Here is a 26,213-nt window from a genome sequence, read left to right on the forward strand (position 1 = left end):
ATTTATAATAGCCAGAAGCTGGAAAGAACCCAGATGTCCCTCAACAGAGGAATGGATACAGAAATTATGGTACATTTACACAATGGAGTACTACTCAGCTATTAAAAAGAATGAATTTATGAAATTCCTAGCCAAATGGATGGACCTGGAGGGCATCATCTTGAGTGAAGTAACACAATCACAAAAGAACTCACACAATATGTATTCACTGATAAGTGGATATTAGCCCAAAACTTAGGATACCCAAGATATGAGATACAATTTGCTAAACGCATGAAACTCAAGAAGAATGAAGACCAAAGTGTGGACACTGTGCCCCTTCTTAGAATTGGGAACAAAACACCCAGGGAAGGAGTTACAGAGACAAAGTTCGTAGCTGTGATGAAAGGATGGACCATTTAGAGACTGCCGTATCCAGGGATCCATCCCATAAGCAGCTTCTAAACGCTGACACCATTGCATACACTAGCAAGATTTTGCTGAAAGGACCCAAATATAGCTGTCTCTTGTGATACGATGCCGGGGCCTAGCAAACAGGAGTGGATGTTCACAGTCAGCTATTGGATGTATCACAGGGCTCCCAATGGAGAAGCTAGAGAAAGTACCCAAGGAGCTAAAGGGATCTGCAACCCTATTGTTGGAACAACATGATATACTAACCAGAACCCCGGAGCTCTTGTCTCTAGCTGCATATGTATCGAAAGATGGTCTAGTCGGCCATCAATGGAAAGAGAGGCCCATTGGACTTGCAAACTTTATATGCCCCAATATAGGGGAATGCCAGGGCCAAAAGAATGGGAATGGGTGGGTAGGGAAGTGGGGGGCGCTATGGGGGACTTTTGGGATAACATTGGAAATGTAATTGAGGAAAATATGTAATAAAAATATTAAAAATTAAAAAAAAAAAAAAAAAGACCTCCACCCAGAGGATGCCTGTCTCTGCCCTGCTGCTTCTTCTCGGAAGCCGTTACTTACTTCCTTCACAGTATTAAAGACGGGTAAGCCCAGGTGCTTCTGGCCACCCTTCCCTGGAGTGGTTCCTCCCACCAGTTTGGTGCCGTACTCCAAAGCCTGCTGGCTGTGAAAGGTACCCTGTGAGGAAAAAGCACAAGAACCATGAAAGAGGCAGACGAAGACAGCTGAGAAGCAAAGGCACGCTAGGCAACATGGGGACAGAAATCCAAGCACGTTAGGTGCTCCCAGGCAGGAGCCCCAGCCAAAGCCTTTCTCCCACTCAGTAAACTGCTGCCAACCCTCCAGTAAAACCAGGTTCTGCAAAGCCAGAACAGCCATTGCAAAGTCCTTTGCCATTCCCTGCTGTAACTGGCTGCAGATCTGGAACAGTCTGTTACTTGTTTAAAAGGCCACCCCATTTTTCCTTTCCTCATTTTTTTTTGCACCCTATTTTGTCCAACTGCACACCCATGATGGATGATTATATTTATCCAACCCTGGCTCTTTCCCATACATACACATATACATGTATATATACATGTATATATATATATATATATATATATATATATATATATACACACTATATATATATATATATACACACTATATATATATATTATAACTTGGTTTACTCTAACTCACCACCGCCCCCCATGACATACATACACACATAAGCACACACGCACAGTCAAACAGTAACTAGAGAAAACCCAAGGCTGTGCTAACTGGTCTGTCTTTAAGGACTGGTTGACCCTCAGTGGATCTTTTAGACTTCCCTGCCAGTTCCTGCATTCCCTGTGACTCACTTTCTCTGACAGCCTACCTGGTCTTTGGGACATGGGGCTTCCTTGTTATGGGAGACCGTCCTGCAAGGTATTTAACAGTATTCCCCAAACTCTTCCCTTGACATGCATTATAGCACCCTCCCCTAAACCCACCAAACAGTAGCAAGGACAGTGGCTCTGGAGATCGCAAGATCATTCCCACGAACATTTAGACCTCTGCTTCCTCCTGTTCTCTCTGAATCTCTTCTCCATCTCAGCCAATGCCTTCTGGGATGCCACCCTTACCACGGCAACAAGTGGAATCTCTACGGTGACCCTTGCTACTCATAGCTCTCACACAACTAGCCAAGACCTCTGCCTTCAATCATACACTCATGTGCCTACCTACCTCTCCCTGGACAGCGAGCAGGCATCCGACTGAACACCTCAAACTGGGCCCTGATTGCTCTCCTCTCAACCTGCTCCATCTGTTGACAACTCCACTCCCAGAGACGCTCAGACTCAAAGTCACACTAGATTCTTCTCACTGTTGAGCCACTCTATCCAGCCATCTCTGTCCTACCTTTTGCTGGTTACTGTGTTGGCTGATGTCACCTCAACTCCTAGAAGTGTCTTGTCCTTGCTCCCTTTGAATTGATTCCCCATAGCAGCAAGAGTTACCCTATAACATCTGAGGAGAATACCCCCCATCTCTTCCCAGTTCATTAACTGTGAAGCTAACACACGCCTCGTTTCCTCATGGCAGGCCCCATCCAACCCTGTGAGTCCTCATTACTAGTGAGGCTATCTGACTGCAGCCACGTGGCTTGGAGCTCCCATGGCACACGCCTGCCTGCCTGCAGGCCTTGCAGAGCACTCTGCAGACAATGCACCTCCCTAGATAGGTGCATGAGTCACTCACACATCTCCTTTGGACCCTGACTCTGCGAGCAGACCTTCCCCACCATCTGATATAAAATCTTCTCCCCCACGCCAACCACACGACCCCTGGCTTGCTCTTCCATAGAGATCGTACTTTCTAGGGTACCACATGATTTAGTCATGGATTTTGTGGATATATGTATCCTCTCAGCTGAGAGGCACAGTCCATGAAGACAGTAATGTCTGTCTACTGGTCTTGTTGCAATATGACAGCTAATTCAATACATTACACATAGCAGATACCCAACAATGACCAATCAACAGTGAGAAGGTCTGTGTAGTCATTCTACAGGGGCCTGACAATGATGAGCCAACTACTCAAGTTCTTAATTATTTAAAGCATAAAAATTATGGCTTTAAGAACTTTAGAAATTTTTCAATTAAAATTCCCTTTATACTAGCAAACTCAACCTAAGCAAATTAAGCAACCAGTTTGAAGCTAGTGATGGAGTTTTAGAAAGAGCCACAAGTCAGTCAGTGCTTTGCACTGTTTTTAGCCAGTGCTATTCCATATACAGTCTACAGACCAGCTGACCTAAAGTGACAAATGAACAAGACAGAAGGAAAAAAATACCAAAGGAGAGAGAATGACAAAAATCTAATTAAAAAAGTGATAATGTTTGCAAGCAGTGTGGAAGTATTTTAAGGTTTTCTGTATTTCACAAAAGTACTGATCACATTACATCAAAAGATCTTTTTACTCCAGAGAGTCTGAGAAGCAATGGTCTAGACTTCTAGGTAAGGACTATACTTCCAAGTAAATGCCAATGAATCCATCTTTCTAGTCCTACCGTGTTATTAAATAAAAGTAATACTTTCATTCAAAATAAGCTGTTTCCCATAGTTTTCATGTTACCACCAGCCAGTTCACAATTTAGAATAGGAATAATAATTTCTGCAGCTCCTAAGAGCCAGGAAAGAAATCCTGCAGCACCCAGTGGCAATGTGTGTGGCTTGAGTCCATCCTCACATAGAGCATCCCTCACCTATGTGAACATGGAGCATGCGCACTGACAAAGGAGCTGGTTAGTGTGACAATCCTCACGCTTCTGTGGCCCTCGGCTCAGTAGCCAGCCAAACCCTGAGACCACTAAAACGCACAATGCGAAGAAATGCAAGCACAAGGAAGGTGACTGCGTTTCTAAGGTGGAGCTAAGGTGGAGGGAACTAAGACGTCAAAACTAGCATTAAGGAAGCAGAGGTAGGCAGAGCGTTATGAGTTCAAAGCCTGGAACTACAGTGAGTTCCAGGTTACCTGGACTACATACCAAGACTGTGTTTAAAAAAAGAAAAAAAAAAAAGACGAAGAAAGGAAGGAAAGAAGAAAAAGAATAGTAAGACCAACCCTAGACTCAAAGACTTAAATAAATCATTAACTAATTTAGGAAACAGACTCAGTTCCAAATAGTGCTCATACATGGATATCTTACATCTTACAAAGATATCAGAGGCTAAAGTGTCACAAGAATGCCATAAAGTTCAACAAACAGAAAAACAAGTCAGCGTAATGAACGTCCCCAAGAGCTTGATTACAGGTTGATTCTATGCTATTATAACATACACAAACTAGACAGCCTGCCTGGGAAGGAGAAGGTGGATGGACGCACGGCACACATCCTTCCCTTGGGATGTGCATCTCCCTTGGGGGCATGTCTGTGTGTGAACATGGTATCTGTAACAAGTGGCTGGCATTCTGCTGGCAGCCTGCAGATTAAGACTTGGCTAGCTGGTCTGTAAGACTGCCTGCATCTCCTTTGGTGAATTACATTGTATTAGAACAGTTCTACAGTACAGATGTGGCAAAAGACACAACCTGCCTGCCTACTTGCATTCTGTATAAATACAAAATGTTTGTACAAGAGATTATAATGAGACACAGAGACCCCAGAAATAAATCTAAAAAGCAAACACAAGCCCTGCCCTCTCTGGGGCTTCCTCTTCAATGACAACTATCTAACTTTTTCTAAGCTGAGAAATACTGAAGTTTGCCATCTCATTCCTCAGAAAGAAAACTGGGGTGCGTGTATTCCTCATCCGGAGGACATATGCCGACTTAACAGAGGGTTGCTGGTGAGCAGAATGGGTGGACAGAAGGAAAGGAGACTCATGATGGTTTTACTGCAGAATCAAACCATAGGTATATTTCAACTCTGCAAATTCTAGGGCAGAAGTGGGAAGAGGAGAGGTGTGAGCAGAAGAGAAGGAGAAGCAATTCAAATGCCCAAGGGCAAGTTTGCCCTCCGGCTCCTTCAGAGACCAGGACATAGTGGGAAGTCCCATGCTGATTCACCTGCCCACACTTTCCAGGAGCTTCTCTGTATTTGTGCATTTCTCTCAGAGGTATGGATTCCACACTTAACACAAGCTTTTCTTTAGAGTCTATTTGCCTAGTGTTCGAAGGAATAGTAGAGGAAACCCAGGAGTCTTGTGCTTGCTGAAAGACAGTGTCTCTGATACTATCACCCCTATGTATTCAAGGTAAGTTTAAGCACAATGTCCATTTTACAGGGTTACCACTCCACCTGCACTTCTTCCAGATACACAGCCCCTTTCTGTACGGTGTAGTTCTGTGTTATCATGTATTACTATTTTTGTGTTACTAAAAATAGAAGTCACTTTTTTACATCTATAGTCTTCACTTTAAATAAAAATGTAGATGCACATACCTGCTTGCCTGTGAAACCCTGGCAAATAATCTTCGTATTTTTATCAATATAGATATGTTTCCGAGAGGCTGTGTAAGACCCGTGTCGTATCCCATTCTGTTGCACTGAGAAGTAAAGAAAATATGACAACATTATAATCTCCCCACATTTCTGAAACATGAATTAAATTTAATGACCCAATTTTTAAAAACAAGTCTTCTAATCTAAGAGCAATGGTATGATCACAGCCAACTTAAAATCACATCTTAAATGAGACAGGTAAATTTGGGTACAAACTAGGAAAACAAACACGAGGAGCCTGCTCTTGCCCAGGACTCTTTGTTACCTTGAACACAATCTTCTAGCACTATCTGAACTGGGGGAAAAATCTGAATTCTGTAATTTTCATTCCCCACAAAGGAACCTGGGATTCAAATTCAACAGTCTCAAACAAACTCTGAAATCATTCCTGCTAATGTTTGCTATGTGCACACCCGACTCAGGCATGAGCGCCTATGAACATCAGCTGAAGCTAGGAGATAAACTTCAGCAATGTAAGAGCTAATCTCTAGCTTATTCCTCACTGAAAGCAACACAGGGAATGCTAAGTCCTAGTATAAATCTGGCTACAACACAACCCAAGATCACTCTGTTTGATCCCTTCTGATGTAGGACTCAGAACCTCGCATATTAAGCAGAAAAAATGAAATGAGTTCCAAAGTAGATGAGAAGACAAATAGGAAGTAAACAAAGAAAAACCACACACCTAAGTCATTTTCAGCAACCCACCTCAAGGGAGACTGAGAACATCCAAGTAGCTACTACAGCCAACTCCTATTTCACTCCACAGGGCCACTTAGCCTGTCTACTCTATGGCCCATCCCTGTCTCTTCAAAGCAGCCAGGCCTTCTACCTCCCTGTGAAGAGCCCATAAAAGCTAGCTCCAGAACAATCTACCTCCTCATGTATTTCTCAGAGCCTACCCACACACTTTCACGCTTTCCAGTCTTCAGACCTCCTGTGTCACAAGTGAAGAAGAACCTTCTAGAAGTGGGAACTGGACATCTCATGCCCTAGGAAGAGACAGACGTCAGCCTGCCCCCCTCTCAGGAAGTGCCCTGCACTCCTGGACCAGACTACGCTGAACAGGGGCTGGGGGGGGCACTCTGCAGCCCAGCCCTAGCACAGGGAACAGCCAAAGCACCTGACCTGAGCAGAGGTACCACCATGGGGATTCAAAGCCCGTAAGGCTGAGCCCCCTGCACTGTGCAGCAGAGCATGGGATCTTACTCAGACCATCCTTGCCCTTAGCTCACAGACATACTGATAAAGGAAGGCCAAGAAACAGTAGACGATAACAGTAGAGCAATGAAGATAGAAAATGAACACACTAAATCAAACAGCAGGCAAGCAGAAAAGTCTGAAGCCGGCCACCAAGAATATGCTGATGGTGACAGCTATTAGGGTCACAGCTTGGGCCACCTCCTGAGGCTCAAACAACTGGCTAGTGTAACCTTGGAACTGCTCCCAGAAGCAGCTGAGATCACTCTCAGAAACCAGACAGGTCTGTGCTGGTGTTTACGTCCTGCTGGTCTCCAGCACCGCAATCAAGGCCTCATATTTGATCTCCTGAGCCTTAGTCTTCCCATCTGTAAACAGGTTAACAGCTGCTCACAGGAAGGGTGTGGCACTGGCATCAAAGTGCCTGCTATATTCCTGAAATCCTTCACTAGCACAAAGGAAAATCTTCCCCTAAAACAGTGGTTCTCAACCTGTGAGTCACAACCTCTTTTGGGGAGAGGAGGGGGCAAGTGACCCCTTTACAAGGGCAGCCTAAGACCACTGGTAATCACAAATATTTATACTACAATTCATAAAAGTAGCAAAATACAGTTATGAAGTAGTAATGAAAATAATTTTATGGTTGGGGGTCACCACGACATGAGGAACTATGTTAAAGGGTCACAGCAATAGGAAGGTTGAGAACCATTGCCCTCAAAGAGAGAGTATAAAGTTCACAGGTTAAAATCAAGTAAGTCCAGCCAGATATGCTTTGCATGTGCAGAAAGAAAGAAAGAGAAAGAGAGAAAGAGAGACAGGAAGGAAAGGATGAAGGGAGGGAGAGAGGGAGGAAAGAAGGCAAGTAGGTTGGTTCATCGCCAGCACGGGAGGTCAGAGATCAGTTTGTAGAGTCAGTTCTCTCCTTACACCTTTATGTGTGTTTTGTGGCTGGGATTCAGGCCATCTGACTTGCGTGGGAAGTGTTTTTCCCCACTGAGCCATCTCACTGGTCTGTCCTCACACACCTTCTATACACAAATAGTCTAACCTCTGCATACACAAACTGTGCAGCATTCCCAAATAAATTGGGAATCTTTTCACACAGGAATATTTGTCTGAGATAATCTCACTGTGAGAATACAGATAATATTATACACCTCGCTGGCTGATGTGAGAGGATACGGTATGTGGGATATCACCAATTACTTCCTTACTATCGTTATCACTGCTGCACACTGAGCAGAGCAAACAACTGTGGGAAACCAGTGGCCGCTATGACAGGTTCATGAGTGAGTACCTGACAAGAGTCATGTCCTACCCACGGAAGCCTCCTGGTCTGTAACACAACCGTGTTACCAAGGAATCACAGAACCACAGAAGGACAAACTGACATAAGATGCTCAAGGAAAGGGCCCAGGTACTGAGAAAGATGTTTTCCACAGAGCAGACAGGTTTGTCAGGCAGTCCTACCTCCTCTAGGTAACAACTGTACCACTTCTAAGATGGCTGTGCTGTTAATGCTGAAATACAGAGCCAAAGAGCACCTGCCAGGTGAGACTGGAACCATGGTCTTTTATGATTAATTTACCCCTAACCATTAGCCTGACTCTAGTCATGAAAACACTTCACCTCAACCCTGAGAACTGTGTTCCTGTCCCTCCTTTACCGGTGTGCATGTGTTCATGAATTCACAAATGTAAACTCACCACCCTACTGGCCCACCTGCAGCCAACTTCACAAAGTAACTGACTTTTAACAAAGTAACTAATTTAAAAGAAAACCAGTTTGTTCAACTCACACTTTAGGGCAGCCTTATCTGTCCAGCCTGTGGTGAGGACCCCTCTGCCTGTCTATAACATGGCAGAAAACCAACAAGGGAAATAACAGGTTGCCAAGGCGCTGGTCAAGTTCATGGGGCAGCCATGCTTGGTAACTCACCCCAGGAGGGGTAACCTAGGCAGGCTACCAGTAACCTCTTCTAGGCACGGGCATCTCAGAGTTCACCACCTCACTGGGGGCTCCTAGCATGGGAACTCTTGGGGGAACACTCAAACCTGCTCTAACATAGCATTAACCATGAATTATACATATGCAAAACAAAGGCTAATGTGGTCCCCAAATGAAGAGACTTGTGTGACAAAACTTTTCCTGGGGAGATGCAACACACATCTACTTACCCCAGACAGGGAGTCCAGGACAGACCAAAGTACAAACACTAACAAAGTCCAACTTGGTGAACCTCTGAGTTTTACTGGGGTTACTTACAGGAATATGGGTGAGGGGTTACTGACTGGAGACAGCTGCAGAACCAAAGGCCACCCAGCATGGATGACATCTCACAAAGCTGGGAACCTGGAGCACTTTGCACAACCTGCAGCAGCTCACCAGGCTGGAGAATGGCCTCTGCTGGTACCTCAGTTGGTCTAAATTTCTTCCAAGCAGCTTGGCTTGCTTCTGCTTCTGCCAGGTATGAGAGTCTTCTTTGCAACTTGGCTCCCTTCCGTCTGAGGGGAAGGCTCAGCTTTTATGGCCTACTCTAAGAGTAAATCTGATCAGTTTTAGGGACTTCCTGAAACTACTCAGAGATGTTTACTTTCCTGCTTAAGGAGCTTCGTCCTACAAGGTGGAATATTTTAATTGTAAAAGGAACTGTTACATAGTAGACCTACAATACATGGGAGTATCTCAGCAACTACTTACCCTAAATACCAATCAGCTATTCAAACATAAAACTATATATTCACTTATATTAATGATACATTCAATACTATTGGCTCAGTTGATCACAAGCACCATGTTTTGTAAAATGTAAAGCACTCTTGTTTTTTAAGCGCTAAGTGTGAAAATTATATGTAGAATGTTTTATAATGTATCACCGAGGAGAAGATATTCAGATTTTAGAAATATTATAAAGTAAAAACTTGATAAATTGGTCAAACACAACAAAATACCTGTCCTGTGGCAAACTCTAAATTATTCTTACACTAATCATTTTAAACTTCAGTGTCTCTATGAAGCAACTTTGAGGCCAGAAAAACCAAGGCACTTTCTCAGGGCTCCAGCAAGGCATTTGGATACAGGCTTCCATTTCTGAGATAAAGGTTGAGTTCCCAGGTGCGAACAGCAAAAGAGAATAGGAAGGGAAAGATCACTGTGGAGTGTCCTTTCCCACACACTTCCAAGAGCTTCCCTGAGTCTGCCAATAAGCCTGTGGAACTTGGCAAGGACGGGAGAGAGGCAAGTAGCAGCTCCGAGCAGGGGAGATGCCTCCTCCACAGATCCCTGAGAGTCCAAAGGTCCTGCTCCTCAGATGGAAGGCCAAGCTTCCCAAGGCACGCACATGAAAAGACACTGCACGCACCAGCAGACCTGGTTTCCGGGACTCCGTGGACACCACCTGGGAAATTTTCTGGGTTTGTTTCCTCATTTGCCAAACCAAACAGCAGAACTAACTGGACTGTAAGATCCACTTTCTAACATCAAAATATCCTAATTCTAAGATCAAAATAATACCTGCTCTTATTAATTATTCAGGAAGATGTAATTTATAGTACCTCCTGGTTGATAGTTTTAAAGACTCTAGCAAACTTTAGGTTTCTTTTCAAACTTCATTTTAACTTCAGTGATGCTTATAAGTTCTTACATATTCTCGTCAGAAATTATCCTCATTTCCATATCCTCCCCACATCAACAAGATTGTCCCTTTCTTTCATAAGCCATTAAATGTGTGTGAGGGGTCGAGGGCAGCTTAGCAGCCTCTTCGTTGCCCTTCAGTAGAGCCCTGTAGCACCTAGGGCTGTTTGTCTTTTTATCTCTTTTAACTGAAATCAACACTGCAAAACTTGGGACCTCAACACATTATGTGCCATTAGCTAAAGTTTAAGAACAGGGTGGAGGTAGAATTCCCTACCATCTTATTTTAATCTAAGAGCCTAAATAATGTGTAACAAGAAAAAGGAGAAGAGGAAGAGGAGGAGGAAGAATAAGAGGAAGAGGAAGAGAAGGAGGAAGAGGAGGAAGAATAAGAGGAAGAAGAGGAGGAAGAAGAAGGAGGAGGAGGAAGAGGAAAAGGAGGAAGAAGAAGAATAAGAGGAAGAGGAGGAGGAAGAAAAAGAAGAGGAGGAGGAAGAGGAGGAAGAAGAGGAGAAAACAGTAGCAGCAGTAACTTGTGAGACAACATGGCCACTGCAGTGGCTTGGAAATATTGCAGGTGTGAGAGAATTCCAAGGTCTGCCAACTAAGAGGTTTTTAAACATGAATCACTTGTAACCTTAATACTAATACGACTAATAGAAAAATACCCTAGTTTAGATCAGATCCTCAGAGTTTTAACAGCATGCCTCAGGTCTAAGATGACTCCAGCAACAGAAAGCTGAATCTCTTCTAGTCTTGCAGTCTAGGATGAAAGACCTTCAGTTCTGTGAGGTGTGGGTTGCTAAGGATGAATTTAAGGAACCAAATCACCTAGGCATTCCTCTTCTGGAAACACTTCTATTAACACAGCAGACCTTCTGGATGGAGGCTAGGGTCTTGAACCAGAAAGACCTCAGCAGAAAAAGACATAGGTGCATAGGTGAGCCGTTCTTCACTGAGTGTTCCAGAAAACTAGCTAATGTGCACATCTGGTGTTCCACATCTTAACCCACAAACGATTCCAAATAAGCTGGCTTAGGCCATACCCAACACACAAGTGTTCAAACTCTACCAGTCACAGCACTTAGTGGCACAGCTAATCTCTTCCTTCCCTTCTATCTGGAACACATTAAAGTATCCTTTTAATCAGTCAAGAAGGCGCTCCAGAAAACGTTCCCAAATACACTCAACTCTTTCACATTTGGCAAAGTTATCAAGTCGGACCTTTGTCCTCAAATGACTTGGCAATGAGGCACAGCTACTGGGTGCACACTTATCCTTGAACACTTTTAGGATACCCAAGAAAGAAACTAAGTCTCACCTACTATCTGATGCGAGAAGAAACAAGATGTCACAAGGAAAAGAGTGTTTACATGAGTGTCTATTTCTGAGCAGTAAACTGACTCACTTATTCTACACAATGAAACCAAACCACTCATTACTTCTTAACATCTCCTAGATCTGGATAAATCTGACAACCAATCACTCAGCACAGTTTTAATTGGCAATCATTTCTCCTGTTAGTGATAGGCAGGACAATGCTCTGCTTTACAAACCAAGCTATTACTTGAGAGATGTTTGTTTGTTTGTTTAGTAGGCTTTTGTTTGTTTCATTTCGTTTTGTTTTCAAGACAGGGTTTGTCTGTGTAATGGCTGTGGCTCTCTTGGGACTCATTTTGTAGACCAGGCTGGCCTCGAACTCACAAAGACCCGCATACCTGCCTCTGCCTCCCAAATGCAGAAATTAAATGCGTGGGCCACCACATCCATCGAGAAATCATTTTTTAAAAAAAAGACTATTATACACATACGAATGGTTGGCCAGACTTCAAAAACGACATGACCGGTTCCCAAGTTGCCTCCTATTGTACCTAACACAGAGACTTTGAACGCAGCACTACTTTTCAAGAGTCAGCATTGCTGAGAGGATAGCAACCCTGGGAGATTGGTTCTCAGAAACTGAGGTGTTCAATGGAGCCTCGTAAAGAGCGACACATCATTGGTGAAAGCTCGCTAACCCCTCAGCTTACAAGCTCCTACGGGGCCACGCTGACTCTGGGTGCAGAAACCACCTTTCCGTTGGCCCTACCACTCCAACAGAACGGTCAACTCCAAGTGCAGAATCTTTCGGGACAAATTACAACCTCTTCAACCCGGAGGCTCACACTCCCAGCAGAGTTCATCCTGGACCTCTTTAGCCTTGGCTCCAAGTAAGGGCCAGCCCAAAGGCCACCTCCACCTCACCCCCCCCCCCCACACACACACACCGTCACCGTGGGAACTAGGATATTGTTGCCGGGCTGCAGGGCGCCCTGCGAACAGTGCATCGCTGGATCCAGGATCCCATCGGACAAAGCCCCCTCCACCCCCGAGGTCTGCCACTGGCGTTTGGACCGGTGGCTCCCTCGCCCCTTCCGAGGGCCCGCCCGGAAGCGCCCGGACACCGCCGGGGCCAGAATCAGGAACCCGAGGTCTACGCAAGCATGGAGGACAGAGCCCCGCCGGCACGACTCACGGAGGAAGGTGCGCGACAGCAGGCGGGCGGCGGCGAGGCCGCTGCTGCCGGAGACCATGGTTGCAGTGGCAGCCGCAGCAACTACTGTTGCGGTCACCCCCCAATGACACTCTCAGGACCCCGGGACCTTGGCATGGGCTCAGGCTCGCGCAGAAAGGTGTCTAGAAGAGTAGCCTGAATATCTTACGCTCCTCGGAGTCTCTTCTCAAACAGCGAACGTCACAGGTGGAAAAAAACAAGAAGGATGACGTTTGAAAAGCAGACAATAGCTCTGTTCTTTAGTAGATGTGGGCTTGGGTAACCATAAACATAACGGCAATGTGTGGGACAGCCCATGAGAGGCCCGGCCGGCGCGTGGTGTTGTGGGAAATGTATTTTTTTTCCGAGTAAGCAGCGTGCAGAAAGGGAAGGGGTTGGAAGCGATTTAAACTCCGGCGTGGGCGCCCAGGAAAAGCCGTGACAAACGCTGAGGGGAGGCGCCGGCAGCAATGCTATGTGCCAGACCGTGATCCTGCAGCTTGTTTTTTTCTGACCTGTTACAGGAAAGATTGTACTCCTCTTGCCTTCCCTGTAAGGTTCCGGAAATTATCCGCACTAGTGGCCGGCAAAAGAAAAAAGGAAAAGTGACCAGAGACTTAAAGCCCCTTAGCTGACAGTTTCCTGAAGCAGGAATCTCTTTATTAAACTGACGCACTGCCTTCGATAATGCTAATTATTTGGATGCCTCTTTCTAAAATCCTAAGGACTACAACTGGAGATCAAATAGGATTTGTGCCCTATTGGAACAAACTATTCACTCCACTTTTTAAAAACCTCAGCAAGGCCTGGTGCCAAAGCACCAAGTTTCTTGTCTAAAACTGCGTTCCTAAGATTCCTTATCATTATAATCAATAAAGTTATTTTAGCTCAGTAAGGTCGTCGTTATAATTCTCAGGCTGGGCATGTGTCTTGTAGATCCTGCCCTTGTGGTAAAGTTAAATATCAGTGCTTTCCAAATAGGTCCAGTGTGAACAATTTTTTAAAAAGATTTATTTACTTATTATGTACACAGTGTTCTGTCTGCAGTATGTCTGTGAGCCAGAAGAGGGCACCAGATCTCATTACAGTTGGTTGTGAGCCACCATGTGGTTGCTGGGAATTGAACTCATGGACCTCTGAAAGAACAACCAGTGTTCTTAACCTCTGAGCCATCTCTCCAGCCCTCGAACAATGGTTTTAAGGAGGAAATTTTTCATTGAATCTTTACTTAATAATTAAGCATTTTGTTTCATTTATTTAACAAAATGTGTAATATATATTATAACATATAGTATCGATTGTAAATATGTGTGTGTGTGTGTGTGTGTGTGTGTGTGTGTGTGCACTATATTGACAACATTATGCTGACTGGAACAAGTGAGTAGTGGCTAGCAGCCAGTTTGAATTCATGGGTAACACGTAAATTCAACCAAACTTTAAGAACCTTCTAACTCAGTGAAATTCTTAGGAGTGCAGTGGTTTGGGGCATGCAGAGCTATCCGTTCTATTGTAAAGTTATTGTGCCTGGCCCCTCCCACTGGAAAGAAGCTCGGTGTTTACTGGGCCTGTTTGGATTTTGGATGCAGCACCCTCTTCACTTGGGTGTGTGACTCCAGTCCATAGTGACTCAGAAAGCTACTAACTTTGAGTGGGGCCTGGAGCAAGAGAAGGCTCTTGAAGAGGTCCAGACTGTTGTGCAAGCAAGCACACTACCACTTGGCTCATGTGATCCAGCAGACCCAATGGTACTTGAGATCTCAGTGACAGGCAGGGATGCTGTTTGGAGCCTTTGGCAGGCCCCTAGGTGAGTCACAGATGAGACCTTTGGATTGTAGAGAAAGGCTTCATCATCATCTGTAGACTGTTCTCCCTGTAAGAGGCAGCTGTTAGCCTGCTATTGGGACTTAATTTGACAATGGGACACCAAGTTACTATATAACCTCAAGGTACTCTGTAAGCTGCTCATCATGCGCTGGGAATTATCTGATCCACCAGTCATAAAGCAGGATGTGCACAGTAGCAATCCATTAATAAATGGAAGTGGTATATATGTGATCTGGCCCAACCAGGTCCTGAAGGCACAAAAAAATTACATGAAGAAGTTCTCCACACGCCTATGGTTTCCACTCACATTACAATGCTGTCTATTGCCACGCACACACCTATAGCCTCACCCAGAAATAGACAGCTGCAGCATTACAAACCCTTTTTGGGACAACCCTGAAAGACACCAGTGAAGGGAAATCTTCACTGTGGACAGAACTTCAATAGTATACATAGTATTACAATTTGTTTGGAAGTCTAAATGGTGTCTTAGGGTTTTACTGCTGTGAACAGTCACTTTGACCAAGGCAACTCTTACAAGGACATTTAATTGGGGCTGACTTACAGGTTCAGAGGTTCAGTCCACTATCATCAAGGCAGGAGCATGGCAGCATCCAGGCAGGCATGGTGCAAGCGGAGCTGAGAGTTCTATATCTTTATCTGAAGACTGTTCTGAGAAGAATCACTTCCAGGTAGCTAGGACTAGGGTATTAAAGTCCACACCCACAGTGACACACCTACTCCAACAAGGCTACATTTCCTAATAGTGCTACTCCCTGGGCTAAGCATATATAATCCATCACACATGGCCAGATTGCACTATTGTTCACTGATTCGTGGGCTGTAGCCAGTGGGTTGGCTAAATGGTCAGAGACAAGGAAAGAAGATGATTGGAAAATTGGTGAGAAAGACATCTGGGGAAGAAGTATATTGATAAAAGGATGCAAAGATACTTGTATCCCACGTTAATGCACACCAAAAGGTGACTTCATCTGAGAAGTTCAATCACCAAGAAGATAGGATGACCCATTCTGTGGACAGTCATCAACTTTCCCCAGCCTTTGCTGTAATTGTACAATAGGTCCATGAACAAAGTAGTCATGATGGCAGGGATAGAGGTTAGGAATGGGCTCAACAACATGGGCTTCCACTCACCAAGGCTGACCCGGTTACAGCTGCTGCTTAGTGCCAGATCTGCCAATACCAGAGACTAATACCAAGCCCCAGATATAGTACCATTCCCCAGGGTGACCAACCAGCTACCTGGTGGCAGGTTGACTGCATTTAACCACTTCTGTGGGAAGGATAACACTTTGTCCTTGTTGGAATAGCTACTCATTCTTGTTCTGGGTTTTCCTTTCCTGCATTTAATACTTCTGCTAAAACCACCATCCATAGATTTACAGAATGCTGTATCCACCATCATAGTATTCTATTGCTTCTGACCTAAGAATTCAATTTCCAGCCAGAGAAGTGTGACAATGGGTCTAATGATTATGTAATTCGCTGGTCTTACCATGTTACCCACCATCCTGAAGCAGCTGGTCTGATAGAAAAATGAAATGAAAGACACCTTTTGATGACACACTTACAATGCCAATTAGGTAGAGCAGCCTGGAAGACTGGGGCAGGGTTCTCCAGAAGGCAGCACATGCTTTGAGTCAGTATCCAATATATGATATGGTTTCTCCTATAGCCGGGATCCACAGGCCCAGGCATCAAAGGGTGGAAAGGGAATGGTTCCACTTGCTATCACCCCTAGTGACACACTAGGAAAATTTATACCTCCTGTTCTGGAGAAGGTAAGTTCTGGTGGCCTAGAAGTTTTTGATTCAGAGATGGGAGCACTGATTCAGACTCCTGCCAGGAGATACACCAAGCATGCCTTGGAACTGGAAGCTCAGGCTTCCCCCGGCCATCTGGGCTTCTCAACAGGCTAAAAGAAATACACAGTGTTAGAGGGGTGATCAACCCAGGTTACCAAGAGAAAATCGGATTGACAACGGAGATAAGTCAAAGTATGCGTGGAGTACAGAAGATCCTATCAGGGCATCTCTGGGTGCTTCCATATCCTGAGATTAAAGTCAATGGGAAACTACCACAGCCCAATACAGGCAGGGTGGCAAAGGGCACAGATCCATGAGGAATAAAGGTCACTCCTCCAGGAAAACAGCCAAAACCTGCTGAGGTGCTTACTGAGGGCTGAGAAAATACAGAAAGGGTAGTAGAAGAAGGTAGATATAAATTACCATCTAAGGCCATGTGAGCAGTTGCAGAAACAGGATTGTAATTGGCATGAGTGTTTCTGACTTATTTTGTTAAGAATGAGTTTGAACAGATATTTGTCATTTCTTTCCTCAATTTATTTATCATGTAATGTAATATCATGCTAAAGGCTACGAGAGAGGGATGACAAATGACTTTGGAACTCATGGAACTCAGTCTATCAGTGAGCACAGCCACAATGGGAGCACCTCACAGAGGGAGCACCTCACAGAGGCGCTGCCCTGCCCTGTGTACCAGGTGTCCTGAGGACTTCATGCTGTTACGGAGTTTCACTCTGCTTGCTGCCTTCGCATCCTTCTTAATGTAAGAATTGCAGGAAAACCCTAAGGGGGCCTCCAGCCCCTCACTCACAATAACAATGCTCGCTCTCTTTCAGGTATTGCTGCTGGAACAGATTAATGATTTAACCACCACCCTAGAAAAAAACTTAGAGAAGTAGATGGTCAGCAATGACCGCCACCCTTAGAAAGCATTTGGAAAAATTAAATTGTAAGTAAAACTGGGTTAAGATGGTTTTGCTATTGACTCTGATGTAGAAAAGCTTAGGAAACAATCTGAAGTTCAGAAAGCACACTCTTGATAGTTAAGCTAGGGACTTTTTAAGGTCAGGGAACAAAAATGATGGCAGCGCTGGCAGACCTGACTCTCACTGAGGCTGGATTGATGATGATTGATGTCTTATACCCATTTCTGTCCTCGGCTTCCTGATATGATTTATTAAGAAGTGCTGACGAGTAGATATGCATTCTGGGGATTTTTTTTTAAAAGTAGGTGTGACTGACTTTCATGTAAAAGTTTGGATTTATGATTCTTTTAAGATTCTTATAAGATTACCTTCAAAGATAAGTAATAAAATAATTACTCCTTCCTTTGTAACCACAAATTGCTGCCATCCAGTCAGAGAGACTGGCTGAGAAAACTACCCTGCTTGCTCACACTCTGTTAATCTATCACAAGTTGCTTGATTATGTGGGTGCTTGAGAATAATTTGTCTTCTTTACCTGCACTATGTAATGTTTTTTTCTCGTAAAGGCTTTGGTGAACATACTGCTCTTTCATAGTCTTCACTAGAAGAAAAATAGAATGTAATCACATTGTACTTTTATACTACTTGAAAGATTTTGCTGGGATATATAAGCGATAGAAGAAAAATACAGTGTTATTGGAGCTTGCTCCATCCACCAACTATATGTATGTATGTATGTATGCATGCATGCATGTATCCATGTATGTGTATGTATGTGTATATATATGTATATGTGCATATGTAAAATGCTTTGAGTCTGTTTGCTGGAGCTTTGCTTCATCTATTTAATATCTGAATATGTCTGTCCATCTGTATGTATGCATGTGTGGTATGTATTTGTAAGAAGTATTTGGAGTCTGCCTTTTGCTGCAACCACTCTGTGTGTATGCATAAGAATTTTCTCTCTCCTTTTCTTTCTTGCAAGTCCCTAAGAGTTAAAAAGCATCTGAGCTTTCTGCTGGCCACAGTGAGTGCCAGCCCCAATGACTCAAGCTTCGTTCCCTCAGAGAAAGTCTGCTGAGTAATTTCTTTAATTGCCAGCTTCCATGGCACCACCCCTGCCCCCCAGTTGGTCGCTAACTGGACCAACCTTTGTCAGCCCCTCTTGGTGCTGACCACCATCATCCACTCTCAGCACTTACCCCAATCCCTGAGGTCACACCTCACTGTGCCTCAGTTTACTCCCTGGATGTCAAGCAGGTCTTTGACATCCCTGACATTTTTTTTTGACATTATCAATTAAGAAAATATTGGTTGTCATATTTAAGTTCTGAGATACCAAAAGAATGTCCCTCAAAAGACTAGAAATATAGCATAGGACAATGCCTGTTTTTTAAAATATGGGTTCTGGGAAATTGCACCCAGGTCCTCATGCTTCAGATTACTTACTGACTGAGCTATCTCCCCATCCCTTCTGTTGTTCTTAGTAAGATAGAAATTCTTGCTCTAAAACTGAAGATCAAGGCAATACAAATAGGAAAGGAAGAAGTCAAAGTATCTTCATTTGCAGATCACGTGACAGTATATGTAAATGAACCTCAAAATTCTTCCAGGGAACTCCTACAGCTGATAAACACTTTCCACAAAGGAGCTGGATCCCAAATCAACAACAACAACAAAAATCAGTAGCCCTCCTATATACAAATGCCAAATGGACCGAGGAAACAATCAGGGACACAACACCCTTCACAAAGCCTCAAATCACATAAAATATCTTGGGGCAACTCTAACCAAGCAAGTGAAAGCCTTGTATGATAAATCTTCAAGTCTTTGAAGAAATAAATTGAAGATGGAAAGATATCCCATTTGAGATTGGTAGGATTAACATAGTAAAAATGGCCTTCCGACAAAAAGCAATCTACAGATTCAATGCAATTCTCATCAAAATTCTGATATAATTTTTCACAGATCTTAAAAAGACAAATTTCAAGTTCATATACAAAAAACAAAAAACAAAAAAACAACAACAACTCAGGAGCTGTAAACAATCCTGAACAAGAACTACATGAAGGCTTCCAAGTCCTGATCTCAGGCTATACTACAAAGCTATAGTAATAAAAACAGTGTGGTGTTAGCATAAAAACAGACATGTTGATGAATGGAATAAACTTGGGGACCCAGACATAATCTACACACCTATGGGCACTTGATTTTGATAAAGAGACTACACACTGGGACAAAGCATCTTCAACAAATGGTGCTGGTCTAACTGGATGGCTGCCTGTAGAAGAATGCAAATAAATCTATACCTATCACCCCGAACAAAATTCAAGTCCAAGTGGATCAAAGACCTCAACATGCAAACAGGTACCTAATAAAAGCGAAATTGGGGAACAACATTGAACTCAATGGCACAGAAGAACACTTTCTGAACAGAACATTAACACAAGCAGTAAGATCAATAATTAATAAATAATACCTCATGAAACTGAAAAGCTTCAGAAAGGAAAAAGACACTATTATTCAGAAAGCTGTAGCCTATAGAATGGGAGAAGTTTTTTTTTGGGGGGGGGGGTTGTTTTTTTTTTTTTTACCAACTCTAAGTTTGATAGAAAGCTAACATCCAAAATATATAAAGAACTCAAGAAATTTGATATTAAAAAACCCCCAATAACTCAATTCAAAATGGTATGCAGAACTAAACAGAGAATTCTTTATAGAAGAAAGTCGAATTTCTTTCAGAAACACTTAAACAAATGTTTGGCTTTCTTAGCCATCAGGGAGATGCAAGTCAAAACCACTTTGAGATTCTATCTTAAATCTGTCAGGATGCCTAAGGTCAATGATACAAGAACAGTTGGTGCTGGCAAGGAAGTGGAACAGATGGCGCACTCTTCTATTGCTGGTTGGGAATTCAAACTACTACTCGTGGGCTTCATTTACCACACAGACTCTTGGTCAACCATGTTCATTGCTGCTCTATTTTTTTTTTTTTTTTTTTTTTTGGTTTTTCGAGACAGGGTTTCTCTGGGTAGACCTGGCTGTTCTGGAACTCACTTTGTAGACCAGGCTGGCCTTGAACTCAGAAACCTGCCTGCCTCTGCCTCCCAAGTGCTGGGATTAAAGGCGTGCGCCACCACGCCCGGCCACTGCTCTATTCATAATAGCCAGAAATTGGAAACAACCTAGATGATTCTCAACAGAAGAATAGATAAGGAAAATGTACATTTAAACAATGGAGTATTTCTGAGCTCTTACAAAAACAAACAAACAAAGACATCATTAAAATTACAGGCAAATAGATGGAACTAGAAAAAAATCATTCTGGATGAGGTAAGCCAGACCCAAAAAGATAAATATGTATTTACTTCTATCTGAATATTAGCCATTAAAAAAATAATGACCAAGCTACAGTCCTTAAGTACAGAGGAAGGGACCAGAGGAGACACACGGATCTCCCTGGGAGGGGAAACAGAATAAATTTTATAAATGGACCGGATCTGGGGGGAGGGAAAAATGACAACAGGAGGCTCAGGTGAGAAGGAGGAGAGGGGATGGGTTTGGAAAAGGCAATGAGGGGAGAGGCAGCTATACCTGAAGAGCATTTGAGGGGCAGTATGGAATCCTAGTGCAGCAGAAACTCCCCATGATGTATGAAAGTGATCCTAATGAAGTCTCCAAATAGGGAAACTGAAACCCTACTGGCCATCCCTTGTCATCAAATTGAAACAGTGTCAGGACTGGGTTTCATCCAATTGAGTTGTTGGTCAAAAGTTCTCATGGGGATCCCCAAACAACCCAGGCTGTTGCCAAGACAATAGATTGCTCTCCTCAAAATGACAACAAGATCCCATTGCTGATGTCAACACCCACACAAACTCAATGAGTACGGAGAGGTTGAACTGGTGCCTACATAGAACCCTCAACTCATGGTCTACTTTCTATGACACAAAAAGGTACTCTGCGGTCTACCAAAAGAGAAAAGTAAACACCAACCCAACCACAAAACCTTTGATCTACAAGAGGTCCTACCTGCAAAATATGCTCAAGTGACAGTGGCACAGATCCTAAGGGAGTAACCAACTGATGTTTGATTTGACTGCCCACACCGTGAGATGGAAACCGTGCCTGACACTGCCTGGGTGATAAAGAACCAGAATCTAGATAGCCCAGAGGTAAAGGTTAAAACCAAATATTATTTGTTTTTTAAAAAAGGAAGAAAAAAGGAAAAGAATCAATAAAATGACTCCTAGTGATTTTATGCTATATTCATGGATCAGTGCCTTTTTCAACCATCAGCAGAGAAGCTTCCTTCTGTAGCAGATGGGAACAAATACAGAGACCCAGAACCAGACATTATGCAGAAAGAGAGACCTTGGAACACACAGGTCTAACTAAATGATATGTCTATGTCTCCCCTCCCCTCAGAGCTCAGAGAACCCAGTGGAAGAAGAGGAAGAAGAATTTTTATCTCAACAAAAGCCATATAAAGGGCTGGGGTGATAGTTCACTTGGTAAACTGGTTGTCTTGCCAGCATAAGGACCTGGGTGAAATTCCCTAAAACCCACTTTTAAAAGTCAGCCATTGTACTACACTATAATGCTAGGGCTAGGGATGCAAAGGCAGATAACACAGCAAGGACTTGCTGATCAGGCAAATTGGTGACCTCAGGTCAATGAGGCAAACCTGGCCTCAAAAAATGAGAGATAACACCAAACAGATGCTTACCATAGGCCAGCCAAAGAATGCAAAACTCATACTAGGGTAATATGCAGACGAAGTTCTGTATATAGGGGAATCAAAGTTGAGTTTATGAAAAACCCATTAAATTCACACAAAATGAATGGCATTATAGTGAGTTCAGACTCTGAGGAGAGGACCACAAACAGTACCATCCAAGGGGTTTTATCCTAACATCACCATCCTCCTGGAAACTCTGAGAGCAATGGGGTGAGGGGAGAAGAGAGGTAAAAGAGGAAGGAGAGAAAGGAAGAGAGCATGATCCCTCCCCAGCCTGGGTGTAGTGCCACCATAGGTCATGCAATTGGAAGGGAGAAAGAGCTTTATGCCAAGTATAAAAATGAATTCTGTAATTAGGTCAGATAAATTGGAAACTAGAACTTGGAAAGGACAAGAGTCTGGTGTGCTTTCTGACTGATCAAGGCATTTCAGGTTGATGCATATAACAATGAGGATTCTGTATCTTACCTTAATTTTTATTATAAACCCTGATTCTGCCAGAATCATCTGTCAGGCCCAAAGGGTACCCCTTAAAAGGTCATGTCTTAGTTAGGGTTTTGCTGCTGGGAACAGACACAATGACCAAGGCAACTCTTAAAAGGACAACATTTAATTTGGGCTGGCTTATAGGTTCAAAAGTCAGTCCATTATCAAGGTGGGAGCATGGCAGCATCCAGGCAGGCATGGTGCAGGAGTAGCTGAGAGCTCTACATCATCATCTGAAGGCTGCTAGGATGAGGGTCTTAAAGCCTGTTCCCACAGTGACACACTTACTCCAACAAGGGCACACCTACTCCAACAGGGCCACACCCTCTAAAAGTGCCATTCTGTAGCTGAGCACATACTAAACCCCTACAGGGCAGGGCCACTTAGTCTAGGGTCAGCTCAACTGGGACTACAGAAGGATTTCCAGAGGTTAGATGAAAGCCAGCACTCCCCAGGAACTTAGGAATTCAATTCCCCTCTACCAAAAGGAGCCATCATCTCTGGCAAAAGGGATCTATGGCTCTCCAATTAACATATACCTATGATAAAGGAAATGACTCCCCAATTAACATATACCTGTGGTGCCGGTCAGCATTTCAAAGTCCATGCTAGAATCCTTAGTCTTCTAAGTGTGGGTCCCAAACAGCTGGAATGGGGCTATTTGAAAACCTGTTGCCTGTACCTGAGATATGTTCTTCTAGCTGGGCTGCCTTGTCTGGAATGAGTGGAAGAGAAAGCACCTAGCCTCACAGAGACTTGAAGTGCCAGGGTAGGGGGATACCTGGGGGAGGTGTGCCTCCACCTGCTCAGAAGAGAAGGGGAAGAGGAATAGGGGAAGGACTGTGGGAGGGAGTGACCAGGAAGTGAAGGGGGCAGTGAGCAGGATGTAAAGTGAATAAGTATAAATAAATAAATAAATGAATAAATAAATAAATAAATAAATAAATAAATAAAAGTCCATACTAGCATCCTAGCCCTGCTCACTGCCTCCTTGACCCCAAATTCCCTCTAGCTCATGGGCTTCCCTCCTGCCAGCTATTTATCCTTCTTATACCCAGCTATTTATTCTTCTTATACCCAGCTATTTATCATCCTTCTTATACCCAGCTATTTATCCTTCTTATAACTTCCTGCTTTTCTTTATTCTCTACCCTCTTCTACTCTCCTCTCTTTCCTCAATATCCCTGGCCATGTCCATTCAGCGGGACATGTCCAGTGTACTCCTTTCTGTCTGCCCTGGACCCTTCCTGATGCCCCTGTATATTCTCTATCTTAGAAACCCTTCCCCTTAACCATACCATGGAGTAGTCATGGCATCAGTTTATACAGGACCCCTTTCCTTTCACCACAGTGCACACATAAATATGGATGCTCACACCTTGAGAGAAAATGGTGTTGAGCAGGAGAGTGAATATTGGTGATAGGAGAGTGAAGAAAAGAAACAAGGAGAGGAAGCCTATTCATATCACAGAAGACGTTCCTCCTATGAAACAGGTACACTATTGTTTCCGTGTGTATTCACCTGGGGAAGTCTGAAATTGCCACATGGAAGTGGAATGAAAAGAACCTTTTGGACCTATTCTGTGAGCTTTCCAAAAAATTATTTTAAAAAAATAATAACTTTTAAAACAATGACCTTCTAAAGAGAGTAACTGCAGCGATTCATGCACTCTGGAAAGTAAACCTTGTAGCCAAGAGGAACTGTGGCCTCTGGGATGAGGAGCCAGCCTAAGCCCTCAGGTCTGCCATTGTCACTAATCCAGATATCAAACATGGAGAGCCATAGATCTTGGTCTGTGGTCCGGAAGAGGAACGCCAATCACTAACACCTCTACCCAGACAGACCTTCAGCACTGGAAGAATGGAGGAGATGACATTGAAAGACTGGGGATCACTTTTTATCTCAAGTGCAGTCTCAGAGAGAGAGAGAGACAGAACGAGCCACAGAACAACCCCAAGGGTGAATGAGTCCAGGCCGATTCGAGTTCTGTGACTCTGTCTTCCTCTCTCTGCTCCCTCCCGACTCACCGTACACCGTCATCTCACACAATCACAATAGGTTAAACAGAAAGACAACAAAGTTTAGGGGTGAAAAAAAAGGTTTTATTTTGAAGCAATAATAGATTTACAGGAAACAAAACAAATTTTAGATTTTCAGATAAAGCCGTGGGTTCCCAGGAGGTGGGGTTCATCCTCATACAACCATTGACTGGTGCTGAAAGTCCCAGCACCGCACCAGGTTTCCACTTGGCTTCCTCTGACACCTCAGCACCTCTGCTACAGGATGGGGGTGGGGGAAAGACACCTTGCAATCGACTAGTGAGAGGAAAGGCTGGCATTACTGACACTTTTGCAGGGAGATTTCATTATTTCCAGTCTGAGTGAAGTCTCAGCTGCCCCTCTCCTCTGGTGGCAAACAAATGGATCCACCTGGGGTGGACTCCTTTGGAATGAAGGAGAACTTGATCAGAATAGTGAAGAAGGGATTTGCTTGGTCTTCTTGGCTCTGGGGTTTGCACCATGTGGCTGGAGGTAGGGTAAGTATCTGGCAGTGGATAGTACCAAGAAAAGGTAGAACAAGACTGAGCTAGGCTGTGCTATGAAGTGCCCTCAGTAAGCTGCAGAGTGCCATCGGGATGCGAAGCAGCACCCAGCACTGCCTCCGTGGAAGGGAAGTCTCCTTTCGCACCTTCCCAGTGTGAGTTTTCTTTCTCTTTCTTTCCTTTTCTGTGCAGTAGTGAAGTTTTCCATAATACCAAGCCTGGTGCCTGTTAAGTGGGCCCAGTCCAGTGTTCAACTCAGTGTGGAGAGCTTTTGGGGCCGCTTCTAGAAATTTGGCAGGAATTTGATATCGGACTGCGACAATGAAGTAGGCTCAAGGCAAATACAGCTGAGGAATGTGTTGTACTCACCATCCTGGTAAACCCCTAAACATAGCGACCATGGGACTTTATGTATTGCCTTGATTTTCACCCTACTTGTCCCTTGACTATTTTATTTATGTTTTTGTTCTTTGACTAATTAATTTATGCTTTGTTCCTCAACTACTTTGTTTATGCCTTAAGGACTGACCATATTTTTTGTATGTACCCACAATGATGTAAAGGCAGACTGGAAAAAAATTAAACTTTCATGCTACCATGTTGTCTAACTGTCTTTTTTCTTTTTTTAATCCTCACTCCTGCCCTGCAGAACCCATTTGACTGACTGAGTTGGCTTGGTCAACTCAGCTGTTTCCCTTCATGCCTAGAGCTGGTCTTAGAACAACATCTGTTCATCCCACTAGATGGGCATCCTCTGTGGGACTTTCTACACTAGACAACTCCTTTCTTGCCATCTATGGGATATTATAATTCAGTGCAAAATGTATTCCTGGTTTTCTCCACGGACCCTGACCTCTGGATTTATATTTCTATGAGATGGAAACAAAACTTGGAAGTGTTTGCCATACCATCCTCTTTAAATCTTCACTCACAGGTCAGGCATGGCGCTGCATGTCTGTAATTCCAGAACTTGGGAAACCGAGGCAGGAAGATTATGAGTTTAAGGGTTCTATAGGAAGAAGCCCTTCCCCACTTCTCTGTTTGTCTCTTACACACACACACACACACACACACACACACACACACACACCATCAGTCATTGAAGGACAAAA

General features: G+C 43.8%; 1 protein-coding gene across 1 annotated transcript in view; it reads right to left on the reverse strand.

The window, feature by feature from the left end:
- Suclg1 (succinate-CoA ligase GDP/ADP-forming subunit alpha) overlaps positions 1 to 12,881 on the reverse strand; it is a 34,460-nt gene extending 21,579 nt beyond the window's left edge. Inside the window, exons 1-3 of the mRNA XM_085840524.1 lie at positions 12,738 to 12,881; positions 5,330 to 5,433; positions 976 to 1,092 (exon numbers count right to left, since the gene is read on the reverse strand). Of these exons, the coding sequence (XP_085696650.1) occupies positions 976 to 1,092; positions 5,330 to 5,433; positions 12,738 to 12,795 (279 nt within the window). The 5' untranslated portion in view covers positions 12,796 to 12,881. The remainder of the gene's footprint in view (positions 1 to 975; positions 1,093 to 5,329; positions 5,434 to 12,737) is intronic.
- Positions 12,882 to 26,213: the final 13,332 nt, after the last annotated feature.

The sequence above is a fragment of the Mus caroli genome, unplaced genomic scaffold (assembly GCF_978045245.1).
Source record: "Mus caroli unplaced genomic scaffold, Mus_caroli_1 scaffold_7, whole genome shotgun sequence".
In the NCBI taxonomy this organism is placed as follows: Eukaryota; Metazoa; Chordata; class Mammalia; order Rodentia; family Muridae; genus Mus; species Mus caroli.